Below are 14,729 nucleotides of genomic sequence, written 5' to 3' on the forward strand. Positions count from 1 at the left end.
ACAAAAATCTTGTTTGAGTTCTCTAAGTACTGCATTTCTCAATTACTCAGCCCTTACGCACTATGAAGTGATAATTAGGCATTAAAAGCTAAGTGGATTACTGTGGAGATCTCTCCTGATATCCATTTATCACTTAATCAGACTTTAATACCATAAATTATGCATTTCTCAGCAGTATTCAGATTCCAATAAATTCTCTAACAGTTTGAATTTACTAGGTTTTCTTGACCTCATTGTGGCAGGTAAAAGTCATAAAGTTTGCTTAAAGGATACAGCCACTATAAGAATTTCAGATTTATAGCAAAATAATTCTTAAAGCCTGTTGGGTTGCACTAATATTTATTCATAAGGGTTTCTTGGACAAGACAATTCCATCTTCATGAATAAACATGAAAAAAATTGATCCAAGATACATATTGAGTTGAAGTTTTTTTTCTCAGATTTTTTTTCCTCCTGATTTTGCCTTCCAAACCTCATTAAGAAAAACAAAACAAATGAAACCCCACAATTCCTATGAGATTGCAACTTCCTTAGCACATCCAGTTGCTTTTGGAATGAAAATATCTATTTATGTGTTAGCATGCCTCTTTGCTGGCCAGTATTACAGGAAAAGTGGCTTTGTAAAAGTATCCATCATGATGAAATCTCCCAAGAAATGCAGATACTTTGGGTTACCATTAGAGTTAATATGAACAGAGCAAATGAGAATCTTGTATACAGAAGGTCAGGTTGCCCATAGTTTCCCATGTAATATTACATATTATAATAATAATAAATAGCAAGAAATATCTAATTTCCTATTTTCCTATTTTCTCTATTATTATGTATTATTGGAAAGATTTTTAACTCAGTAAACTTTATCATTATAATAAAATATAATCTTGGCTGTTAAAATATTGATAGATGTTATCAGTGGATGATTTTTAACTGAGAACTGAAAGGATAGAGTAAATGTTAAAAATCCTTAAAAGCATGCTGGTCAACCTTTATGTAAAAACATGAGATTGCGCTTGTGGTTTATCACCCGTTGCCCAAAATAGTGATTTTTGGCCAACAAATCACAATTTTGAATTCAAACTTCTCTTTGAATTTACAGAAGTCCATGAGAAGCAGTTTTTAGGTCTTAATTTGAGACTCCATTCCAGCATAATTAAAGGGAATGAAATTGGCCAAAAATATTGAAGAAGAGACATAGTCATTTCTTACCAAATTTTATCCTATTAAGTTGTGTTTTCCTGATGTCTCTAGCTTTAGATCAAAAGGATAAATATTAAAAATTTTAAAATAATTTCATTGTTTGAAGTAACTTTATTCCCTTTTTTTTGACATATGAAGAATTTCAAATAAAATACTAACTTCTGACTTGAAATTTTACAGGATATATTATCTGATTTAAGAAATTATCCACATTTCTTGTATATTCCTTCCAAACATTTTTATCCTGTACAGCTCTTCTATGTTTTCTGCTTAAGCCATAAACTAGCACTGATTACAAACAAGTTGGTGATAAAAGCATCAGTAATTTACACTTATTGTATTTTCTGAAGTTTTCCTGTTCAAAATATCTCAAAACTCCTGAGCCTTCTTCTACTTTTCTCAGCAGTAAAGATTTTTTCTCTTTTCTCTATTCTTTATATTTTCTAAACTTGGTTTTAAAAAATAATGAAGGAAAGCAACACAAAGCACACCAATAACAAGGAAAAAAAATCAAGAATGTATATACAGAATTCATGAAGTTGTTTTCAGTACCAAAAAGAGTAAGAATAAAAAGTGAAAGTGCTTTGTTTTTGTCAAATCTAGTTGTCTTTCAAGACTAATGGTAAACTTCATGGTCTTTCTTATTGATTCATATCACATTCCATGAGATCTATATCTCTTCAGTACATTTTTTTAGAACTGTCCAGTTACAAGTTTAATTATTCTTCCTGCTGGGCTAAAAGCAGTTTTCAGCTAAATGAGCAAGTTGTTCAGTGAATCACACTAAAGGTTACCTCAGATAAATGTGATAAATATTTCCTAGCCAAAACAGTGCTCAGAAAATTCATAGTGAAATGTAAATAATAGGGCATTACCTCCGTTTCAGCTAATTATTTCCAGGGGAAATCCCCCCTCTTCAGCTCTGTATCTCCTTCTGGATACGTCCTAAATTGTTTCAAATGCTGAAAAAGTATTTTTGGTTTGACCTTTTTTGAAACACTGAAATCTATTTTTTATATGTATAAGTGGAGCAAAAAAAAAAAGTGTGAGAACATACACAAGATCTTTAACCAATATCCCAGAGATCTTATTTAAAGGAAGTTATTCTATCAATATTACTAATATGACTTACAGTGTTTCCTTAAGAAAGTGATATTAACTCCGAATAATTTTAGGACTCTTTTTCCTATTTCAGGAGAATTCTGTGAGGTGCAAATTGACAGCTGTGGTTCCAGTTCATGTGAAAATGGGGGAACATGTATTGCCTATGAAGATCATTTTAAGTGCACTTGCCCTATAGGTGAGCCATTGGTAATTTTTTCTAACAAAACAAATAAAATGTCATCCAAATATTTCTGTTAAGAAATGGCAACATAAAAATAGCACTGTATGTCAAAAAATGCGGTGAGCATTTTTATGAAGAAAAGCACTTTTTCTCTTTGGTCACAAAATAAAACTGCCAAATAACTCTGCTAGAGTGGTGTTAACTGCTAACACCCTGAACAGACATAATGTCAATATTCTGAATGAACTGTGATTAAACATTCTCTTTGTGGTGCAGGTTTTGAAGGTGAAAGATGTGAACTCGATATTGATGCCTGCTTATTCAACAATATAAGCTGTGCCCCAGGAGCAGTGTGTATGGATAAATCTCATGGATTTAATTACACATGTTTATCACCATGTATTGGAAACACAGAGGTAGGATAAAGTGATATATTCCCTCCAGCATTTTTTGGAAAATCAAACATTCTAATAGCAGTGAGCTGATGAAGCCTCATTTTGCACGGGTTTCCTAAACACAGTACTCACTCTTGAAATATTCTCATGCTAATTTTCCTTTTCCTGTGTAACATATGCATGTAAAAGTGTGTGATCTGACTAGTCTGGTCACTGTCCAACAAACCATGTAATGTCTGAGCTCTGCCTTTCTTGTTCTTTATAGGTTTTGTCACTGATGTCTCCTTCTGTCCCCAACTTGCTGCTGCTGTATTCTGAAACTTGAAGAACTTTAGGCAAAATGTCTTTGTGATCTTTCATATGTTTAAAAGTTACCAGATAGAGGGCTGATGGTACAGCAATGCATAGAAAGAATGATAGAAATTTCATTTCCATTCCAAACAAAAATAACAAATTATATTCAACAACAAAAAGGCAAGACTAATTACACTTCAATGGGAGATGAAAAGGCTGTTAGAAAAATCTAAATTTGCCTTGCAACTTACTCTTCAATGCTCACAGCATATGGAAATGAAAACTACTTTTGCACTTTCAAAGTTTTGTAGAAGAAATGTGTTTGTTGTATCCTTCTCACAATCCTTTATGACCTTTATATTGCATTTGGGAAGGATTCATTCATATTAGGGTGGACTATGAGATTTTGGTATAGGTTAAACTAAAATACTGTTGCACTTTTTATTATGATAGCTATTTTACAAGTTCTGTGCATAATGCTATTTAGCCTTCCAAACCAGTACACAAACATGACAATGAGTGTTTTACAGGCTTTATCAATTCTTTTATTGAAATATATGCACCATAAAAATATACTGTGATTAGTAGACAACATATTTACCAATATTTATGGCACGTTGAAGTCCATGAGTGGGCACTTATTAGTGAACGTGAAATGTAGCACTGAAAAACTCACCGGCTCAAAGGTTTATACTTAAATTGTTCAGCATCTGGTAAATTTTAACATTTTTATGATTTAAAATGTCATACTGAGTGCAAATATATTGGCAGGTACATGGCATAGCATCATAATGGTGCAATCATCATTATGGCTAGTCAGCATGGAAGTGATGGTGTGCCAAGGATGCTGACAGAAGCTAGTAAAACATTTTACTGTAATATTCACTTAAAATCCCTCAGACATATTTAATTTATTCATACAAACATTTCAAAGATTATAATAAATGTCATATGGGAAAAAAGTAATTATATATATACATATAAGTATATATATGTATCAATATACACTCACTTTATGAAATGCTTGATTTGGGCGTAATATGAATAATTAGTAGATTTTCTAATGGGAAAAAGAATAGAAAATAAAATAATGGATTTATATACTTGAGTTTACCTGTTTTCTTAGCTTACAGATCATTAAAATTATATTATTTCCTTCTTGGAAAAAACAAAAAGTTGTGTTCAAACAAATACTTTAGTGCATTTCTGAAATAGTGTAAGCAATAATTTGAAATTAAAGATTAGTATTACTCAATACATTTCATAATTCAGCATTTAATTCTTAATGTATTTATTGTGGATAGAAAATAAGTATACATTTTTGCATTCTTTCATATACTTACATTTTCAATGGTATCTCTGTTATGCTGAACTGCTTCAGCTCTGTATTCAGAAAAATAGATTGAAAAGCATGCTACTATTTGTAATATTTTCTTATTGAACAGAAAATAGATGTAATTAATTGAGGCTCTTCTATCTCTGTATAAATATATAATGATATTAATGCATTAGGGTTTGGTTTTTTCTTTCCCAGCCCAACAAGTAGTGCACTACAGTTGTGTTTAATTTCTTTTTTTTCAAACAAATATTAAAAAATTGAGGTGAACAGATTAAGAGGGGATATCCTTTAAAGTTTAAAATTGAATCTTAACTTTGTAATTAGGATAATGCCTGCTTGTTCTGGACCAAAAATTATGAAAGAACGCTAAATGAATCAAAATTTTTTCATCTTTAAATTAGTGACTTCCAACAGGACCAAATTTAGCCATTTTGTGTTATAACACCTTTTCTTCTGTAATATACTCAGGTAGACATGAAAAGGAATAAAACAAAATCTCTTTTTCCATTTGAATACTCAAGCATGCTACAAATTTTAGTGTTTTTATTAACAAGATCTCATAGAGAATTGATAAGACCACTCATAATAATAAATAACTGTAGTGCAACATGATAGGCCTAAGTAACAGAATCACAGAACCATAAAACAGCCCAGGTTGGAAGGAACCTCATAAGACCATCTAGTCCAACATTTCATGGAAAAGAAAGCCTTGATTAGGTTATAAATCACATTTTTAATACCTCCAGTGATGGAGGCACCGCATCCCTGAATAGTTTACATACCTGTTTATATACACAGGAAAGTCCACCTGTAACCCAAACAATCACGAATGAAGAGGTCTCCTAAGAGGTTCTGGGCCCCTCACTTCAATAAAAATATTGAGGTGTCAGAGGGTGTCCAGAAAAAGGCAACAGAGCTGGTAAAGGGTCTGAAAGTAAGTCTTATGTGGGGCAGCTGAGGGAGGTGGGGCTGTTTAGGCTGGAGAAAGAGTCTCGGGGGAGACCTCACTCTTTACAACTACATGAAAGGAAGTTATAGCCATGTAGGGGTCAGCTTCTTCTCCCAGGCAACCAGTGACAGGACAAGAGGACACAGCCTCAAGCTGTGCCAGGGGAGGTTAAGGTTGGAAACCAGGAAGAATTTCTCCACAGAAAGGGCTGTTAAACTCCCTGGGCAGAGGGAGGTGGTGGAGCCACTGTCCCTGGAGGTGCTCAAGAAACAAGTGGATGTGAGACTTAATGTTACAGTTTAGCTGACAGGGTGGTATTTGATCAAGTTTCGGATTCAATGATCCTGAACGTATTTTTCAGCCTTAATTCTATGATCCTCTGCGTGATTATTTTAGTGGGTACAGCTACATCTTACTTAAGAATTTTATTGCTTCCCTTAAAACACTTATTTTTCAAAATTCTGTCAGCAATCATAAAAAATCATTGTTTTCTTTAGCTCTTACTATGAAAAATTCTAAAGTGAAGCCATAAACTATGGGAACTGCAAGATGTTGACCAAGTTTTGTTTTTTAAAGGAAATTAGGAATAGGAATTAAAAACTACTTTACCATTATTTTTCATTCTCTTTTCAGTTTTAAGATGTAAACAGACTTGCTTAGCATACATCAGCTTGGTTTGTCAGAAATAATTCCCACATGAGTTAGCAACTAAACCATGTGTGAAAGTTCCTCTCAGTGTCTATCTACAGCTTTATAATACTGAAATTTATGGAACTCCATTTGCATATTTTACTTGAAAATTTTCTCTTTTTATGAGCCATGATCCCATGTTGCACTTGCAGTCAAGACCATAGTTCTAACTTTTTCAATGGAAATATCTATATGCTTAGTATATATTTAGTGTTTAAAGGAGCTGCCACTTCCATGTTTGTTGTGGTCCTTATATGCAATTTTACAAAGCTTCCTCATCTGTAAAAGTAAGGCAGTTTCTGTTTTCAATATTTTTAAGACAAACATTTTATCTACTTGCTTATTGTACCACCAGTCTAGGAAAGAATATAGGTCAGATTAAATAAAATTGCACATCTGGAAAAATTTGAATACTCAGGGACAATTGACTTTGCAATAATAAAACCTGAAGACTATAGTAAAATTGTATGCTTGGGGGAAAATACACATATATATGTGGTTATTTATCTATGTAAAATGCAGTTTCCTTCAAACTGAAGAGAATTCCATGAAATGTAAGATGAAAGAGGGGTTGGAAATAATGATTGCTGCCTTATTTTGAGCATTTGACAGCACGTGATACTTAGAGAAGAGACAGACATACAGTTATATCCCTCAATTCCTGCAAAGGAAAGATAGGAGAAGAACAAGATCCTCTGAGGTCTAATTATATTCCCTAGCTGAAATAAAGTCTGCTGGTTGATTTTGGAAGAAGGTGATTCTTACATTTGATCACAACTACATAAAAAGGCAGATTTGTTTTAAAGTACTTGCCATAGACAGAAGCATGATGGTCAGACTGACAAGAATAGACCGGTTTATGGTCTGTCGAAATATAAGATTTATATTTAAATACATTCCATAGCTTTCATTTCAATTTAAATCTTTAGATTACACTAACACTTTAAAGGGTAGCGCCTTTCTTCACAGTATAAAGTATCAAAATGACATAGGAATAAATTAAACGTAATGTGGCAATATTGAAATATTTTCTTAATTGCCTAATGTTTTCTGGATGATTTTCTTGAGTAGGAGCTACTTTGACCTATTTGAGCTTTGAGAAAATAGTAAGCATCAGGATAAAATACAGCAAAAAACATAAACACAAAAGTAAGCAAACACATAAAAAGAATAAAAATAACAATTCCCATACCATAGAAGGGGTTTACGTTGAACCACATTTTCCTTCAATATGTTGTTGTAATGAATAAGTATCCCAAGGTAAATCTAAAATTCAGTACAGGGAGCATAAAAAAAATCTCTTCATTTTAAGGTCAATTTAAAACTTAATCAAAGACAAATGAATATTAAAATATTTCTGCCAAGGACTGTTATTATTACAAATCTTAATGACATTTTAAAGAGATTCAGACTCAATCAAACTGAAGTACCAGTGCATTAAGTCATATTCTAGACACCATTTTCTTTAAAAACCAATTGATTAGAAGGAGGGGTCTTAATTGCTTTGGAATGAATATGTAGTTATCTGTCTTCATACTGGCAAAATTTTCATGGAAATGAAAATGGAACCTAAAAAGTAACATGAGGAAAGGAGCATTAATTCAGACTTTTAATTTTCTGTAATTTTTGAAGAATACAGGAAATACTGCTTTAGTAAGTAATATTAGCAATTAAAAGCAAAACGGAAAAAAGCTGTTCCAGTCTAAATTTATCAATCTTTCAGTATCTGCAAATTGAAAAGAAAGCAGCTTCTGATTTTCCCACAGCATAGATGTAATTTATAAACATATAAAGATTCAAAGATAGATTGAATCAACATTATAATTAAAATGAAAGAAAAAAATCAGTCTTTTCCTGATAGACACATATTAAGCTAAATTATACAACATAGGAACAATTGCTCTACTCTCTCAGTGAAAAAAAAGGTCTAGTTCACTATTGTTCCTCCTGAAACAAGCACATTTTAAGGGCAGTTGTAAAAATGTTACTGTTAAAACACAAATGCATTTTGCTGACTAAACAATAAATTGATATATTGATTTAATAACATTCAGTATTTTAGGTTCTTGGAGATGTATCTTTTTAATATTACAACATAAAAAGATTAAATAACCATATTTATTACCAATGGCCTATTCTATTAAACTCTTTGGGAAAAAAAAAATCCAATAGGTAAAGAAAAAGCTCTTTATGTATGTAGCAGTTTGACCCAGGCTAGATGCCAGGTGCCCATTGAAGCCAATCCATCAGTGCCCTCTGCAACTGGACAGGGGAGAGAAAATTGATTATAAGTTGAGATAAGGAGAGGGACAGATCACTTAATGATTACTATCACACACAGAAGAGATTTCACTTATGGAAAATAGTTGAATTTATTACTAACAAAATCAAAGCAGAATAATTAGAAGTAAAACAAAAGCACCTTCCACCCTTCCATTCTCCTTCCTGGGTTTACTTTTATTCCCATTTTTTACCTCCTCTTCCCTACAGTGGTGCAGGGATATGAGGAATGGGAGTTATGGTCAGTTCATTATATCTCAGCTTTGCTCCCGCTCCCTCCTCAGGGAGAGGAGTCCTTCCCCTTCCATAGGAGGTTCTTTCCCATGGGAGACAGTCCTCCACAAACTTTTCCAGTGGGAGCCCTTCACAAGGGCTATAATTCTTCCTGATCTGTTACAGTGTGGATCTTTTCCACAGGATGCAGTCCTTCAAGAACAGGCTGCTCCACCACGTGTCTCCCATAGAGTCACAACCTTCTTTTGGACCTCCACCTGCTCTGGTGTGGTTCTCTTCCAGGGGCTGCAGGTGGATCTCTGCATCTCTGCATTCCCCCTGGCCCTCCATGGGCTGCAGGGGCACAGCTGCCTCACCAGGGGCTGCGCCAGGGGCTGCAGGGGAATCTCAGCTCTGGCACTTGGAGTATGTCCTGCCCTGCCTGCACTGACCTTGGTGTCTGCAGAGCTGTTCCTCTCATGTATTCTCTCTCTGCTCTTCTCTGGCTGCACTTCTGTGAAATAAGTGTTTTCCTTCTTCATAAATCTGTTACCCCAAGGCTCTACCACTGTCACTGAGGGGCTTGACCTTGGCCAGCAGTGTGTCCATCCTGGAGCTGGTTGTCATCTATCAGGCATGGGAGCAGCTTCTGGCAGCTTCTCAGAGAAAACAACCCTCCCTCTACTACCGGAACCTGACCATGCGAACCCAACACAGCTTATTTGTAATTCTCATCTTCAGGTATGTGCAAATGGAGGTAGTTGCTTCTACGATGAAGAAAATCAGAGATCTCACTGTGTCTGTGCCCTTGGATGGACTGGAAACACATGCCTTGAGAATATTAATGACTGTGAGATAAACCAGTGCCAACATGGAGCCACATGTGAAGATGGAATTAATAAATACAGGTACTAACATGTTGCTATCTGTGCAAGCCTTCATAAGTTGTTTTATGCCATATGAAGGTATTTTGACTTTCAGAAAGAATTACAAAGGATGTTGTTAGTGCAGTAATATAATTTTCATGTCAAAAAATGCCATGGAATACAAATTTTCATAAAGGATGTTCATTCAGTAAAACTGTGCATTCTGAAGTGTTGCAGGAAAGAATCACAAATATTCCTCTTTGCTGGTCAAAGAAGTTAAACCAGCTATGCAGAATCTCACATAAACAAATTATCTAGTTTTTTTAAGTGGTAAATATTTTTTGAGCCTGGACTCTATCATAAAGTGTCTTATAAAAATTTGAATGACAATTTATTATCATTTCAGTTGTTAAAAGAAACATAAATTATGTGTTCTCCTTAGTGAGCTGTAACATGCTGTAATTATTTAAAAATGAGATTTTATAAAATATGGTGAAAAAATAAATGGGAAAGGTTTTCTTCAATAAACAGAATTCAACTATCAGACTTGAATTATTTATTCTTATCAGACTTGAATTATTTATTTTTCCTCTACAAAATCCAGAATAAATAAAACTTGTCCATAATATCTGTAAATGTATTTTGAAAGACGTTATTCTATGCTGTGCCATGCCCTATTTAGAAGCACTGCAATTAGTATGCTTTAATGTTTCTACTTAGAAAAGATTGCAATTGTGCACAAAATAAAAATAGAAGCAATTAAAGATGTCTTCAATTTCAGTTCTGTTTTCAAAGTGTCTTTTGTAAAATTAACTGAAATCACCAAACAGGCACACAAATGGTGAAAAATGATTGATTCTCAGTATATCAGAGTTAAAGGAGTTTTTGTCAAAGAATCCTTACTAAGTAAACATCCTTCCTTTTCCACTTTGCAGTCAACTCTTGTATCAAATTACTGGACCATATATTGCGCCTTAGTTAATTGTTAAATCTGTGGCTTTCATTTCTTTATCAGGAAATTAATTCTGATAGAAGTACAAAGCTACGTTTGCGTTACAAAATCCACTAGCATTTACTGAGAAATTAGTAGTTCTGAAGATATCTGGTAATAAAGAACTTTTGATTTTACTTGTTAATCCAGACTCAGCTTACTGACAGAAAGCACTTAATTCTTACTTTTTCAGTCATTGAAAGACAAATTATATTGGCAGAACAGTCTGTCTATGTAAGGAAGAGAAAAATACACCATTAAGATCTGAATCTCAGATGGTCAATTTTCTTAGCAGAGAACTTGACCCCAAAAGAACACAACTGGTTATTTTGTCAAGACAAAGTGTATCATGTTTACTCTATAATGTCTGCTCTGTTGAGAGAGCGTGGTTTTTTCTCAATGACAGTGAAGCATTTTTTAAAATACCTAAATTATGCCTACCCTAAAAAGAATGATGTCTGCCAAGTTATTGTTAGCAAGTGAGACAAAAATAATTTCTCCTTTCCAATACATGGTTAAAAACCAAAAGCATACAAGAGAAAATGCTGAATTTAAGTGCACACACCTTTTCTAAAGATTTGTATTTGCATTTCTGTCCTAAAATGGGTATATTTTTTAATCAAAGTATTTATCAGGAGCTGTATTTGATGCAAAGTAGTTTCAGGAAGACGTAAGAGAACTGTCAGCAGAATATATAGAGAATCAAATGTCTAAGTGCCATTAAGAACTCTACAGAGATCCATTTTTAAAACTATTACAGCCATTCAAAATCTCTCTTAATGAATTCAGAAGATAAAGATATGCCAAAATTTTATGTATATTAGATTTTATTTACATAAAATTGATATAAAACTCTAGACCTTCCTCCTAGTTAAGAAATCTTAAATTTTAAATTATTAAATTTTGGTCATATGTATTTTTCTAGTGGTAGCTTGATATAGTAAAGCTTACACTAGGAAATCATAGAAAATACCCACCTTTGATTCAGGAACATCCCCCTCCTGTAAGATCTCATTTTGCAAGCCATCATTTTTTTATTCTTCCAGATGGGAAATAAGCAGTCAACTGAAGGAAATGTTTCTAGCTTTTTGTCTCCTTACCATGACATGTTCTTTTTCTCTTCCCATTTTGAAAAACTGTTCCAGACTGTAGTGTCACCTAGAGGTATATTTATCTATATGCAAAAGATTTCCTTTGAGTTCAGATTGGGCAATTGCTCTAAATGAAGGAGGGGGAGTTTTAAACTTTCATACAGTGTAATTCTCAGCAAGGCTGCAAACCAAGATCCTCATAATTACAGTAAGAAATCTTAAGAGTTTTGCTCCTTTGGTTTAGTGAGCCTTTTCTTACAACTAAAGTGGCCCCAATCACAGTGACACAAAACCTGTAATTAATTCAAATTAATTGTTGCACTGCCAGCTGAGTCTGTGCTGTTTGTGATACCATGAAGTAAGTCAATCAGCATGTGTTTAAAATGATTACTTCAAAGAATTGCTGCTCTTGCCACTGGGTTGATGGTGCAGCTGTCACTATGAATCTGGCAGATACCATGCAATAGAGTCCACGTGCCAAAATCCACGTGCCAAATATAATCTCTTGACTTTTGGTTACATATACGTGAGAGAAAAAATGACAGATAAGATTCATTACCTCAGTAAATAGAAAATGTTTCTAGATTAAAAAGAAAATAATAATAATTTTTCTCTTCTAAAGAACCTGCATTGTTTGATTATGTTCTGCATAAGAGGAGAGAACTGATTTAATATGCCTCAATGAGAAGCATTTAATGAATAATTAAAATGAAAGAGATCTTTGAGGAGTATAACCTCCTGTTTTGAAATCCAAGGGTAAATTTGTTACTCTGAATTTTTCACCCTTATAAATTTTTTTCTTGTCAATTTTGGACAACCAAGATCCTAACTGAAATAAGACAATAACAATAGATACTTTACTATTGTCTATTCAGTGGATAGGAACAACAGAGTGAAAACACCCAGTTTAAAATGGTGTAGTTTCCATTACCTGTCCTGTTTCCCATTTCTTCAGTCCAGTGTGTTCAGATGAAGTGTTACATTTATCACAACCCCAGAAAAGTCCAGCAAGAAGGACTGAGAATGTTGAGGCCATATTGTAGTATTTACCACTGTTCAAAAAGCAATGATGAACTAATATATTTCAAAAATGTATTTTAGTCAATAGCTATAGCTCTGACATCAGCATTTCATTAGTTTTTATGCAGGAAAATGTCTCATTAAGAAATTAAGTTTGGTGTATGGTAAAACTTGAATTGCCAACACATTCTTCAGTATTCAGTATTCAAATTTCAGTGCACACAATTAAATAATTAACTAATCTCCATACAAAAGAGTAAAGTGACACATTGTAGAGTAAAATGCTTTAGAATATGAAACACTTTTTTGCATGATGCCAGCAAGATTGGGAAAAATAAACATAATTTAGATAATTTCTGAGTATCACAAAATTTAAAGCTCCTATTATTTTATTCATCCTTGACTTTTTCCATTTTCTTCCAGCTGGGTAAATTGAGCTGTTTGATTAGAATATTTTTTTTGTATCTAATTTTCTCTTTACAACTTTATTCATACTATACTATGTATACAATTTGACTGCAAGACCTAGTTGACAGTGCCATATAAAGTTAATACTGTGATATACACAGTTTTCTGCAGCAATAATAGGCTTCTTCCACTAGAGAAAGAGGAGAAATACTTTTCCTCACTTCTACAACTCCAGAAGATGGGTGAATATATGTCACAATTTCTCAGGGAATACCTCTGCAATAAGTTATACAACAGCTTTTCTGTAGAGAATATAGATGCATATAAAATGTCAAAGTGAAACTAAATAACCTTTTCCACCACTCATGTGTGTGCAGTTCACATTTCAATGGCAAAAAGGGATAATTAATACTGAATAATTACAGCTAATACACCTGGACAAACACTAATATATATATATATATATAAAAGAATGATAAATATTAAGAAAACAAAGTGGAGGAATTCTGGGAAATCTTTGCTATGCCAGGCTTCAGTGTTCCTACATGCCTCTTGCGTCAATACATAAAATAGCAAGGTCATCTCCCAGCACAGGTTACCATAGACAGATCTTCAGTCTTCAGTCTGGTCTTTGGCTTTTTGCAGTCATTTTAAAGATTCATTCAATGTACATGATTATTTACTCAATTACACAAGTCACACTACATCTTTAGTGCAGGCAGCCTGTGGTGACAGCTTGACAACTTCACTGCCCGGACAAACCAGCACCAGCCAATTTACCCATACATCTGCTGTTTGAGACCTTTAGAGATAAAAAGTTGGTAGAAACACATTGCATCTGCACCATAGCCATTCTAACAGTCCTTCTTAGACTAAATTCCATGCCTGTATTAGCATCTCCACTTAACATTTATTTCACAATAATATCAAATTAACTTGCGACATTAACGATGTTCAGGCTCTGGAGTAGTAGCATACAATTATCTGCATGATATATGTGGGAGCACAGTGATCCTAAAATGACTTGTGTTTGCTACTCACTACTAAAATCCATGTTTGTAGCAAAAGCATTGAGGTATTTGTTTTCTCTCTTAGTATCTCTTACCCTCAAAATCTTGTTGTGGATGAAAGAGGACATACACGGAGCTAAGAAAGTATTGTCATTCCCATTAGTGCTAACACAAAACTTTTTCATATGGCGTTCTCTGGTGCCACGCTTCTGCTTTCACTGTTCCCCCATTCTGTAAGTCTGAATTTTAGACCCCCTTAAGGAAGAGGCTGGGGAGGTGTCATTAGCATTTCCTGGTCTCTGCTGGGAGATCTCACACACACACCCCCCAGATAGGCCATCCCAGAGCTGGAGAGGGAGGACATCCTGGAGCAGGAGAGGGAGGAGTTACCGACTCCAGCACAGGGAATGACATCCAGACAGACCATGGAGAGACTGAGCCTCTCTTCTGAGGTCATCCCTCTGATAAGGAGAAAATACAAGTTCCCTGAACTAGAAATATAGTTACAAATGTAAATTCTGATATTGTATATATCTGTATACAATTTTTTTCTTTTATTTATCATAGAGAAACATTCACGCTTCAAAGCAAATAAGACTGAAAATCAATCCATGCCTCAAAACTTCTGGTATCATGCTCAGTATTTTAGTACTGCTGAAGATAATAAAAAGAAATTGAATAATAATAATAATAATAATAAT

At 33.9% G+C, this 14,729-nt stretch overlaps 1 protein-coding gene across 1 annotated transcript in view; it reads left to right on the forward strand.

Moving 5' to 3' along the window:
- EYS (eyes shut homolog) overlaps positions 1-14,729 on the forward strand; it is a 702,047-nt gene that overhangs the window by 76,445 nt on the left and 610,873 nt on the right. Inside the window, 3 exon segments of the mRNA XM_031057597.1 lie at positions 2,393-2,497; positions 2,759-2,898; positions 9,384-9,550. Of these exon segments, the coding sequence (XP_030913457.1) occupies positions 2,393-2,497; positions 2,759-2,898; positions 9,384-9,550 (412 nt within the window).

This window comes from Geospiza fortis, unplaced genomic scaffold (assembly GCF_000277835.1).
Source record: "Geospiza fortis unplaced genomic scaffold, GeoFor_1.0 scaffold264, whole genome shotgun sequence".
NCBI classification, from domain to species: domain Eukaryota; kingdom Metazoa; phylum Chordata; class Aves; order Passeriformes; family Thraupidae; genus Geospiza; species Geospiza fortis.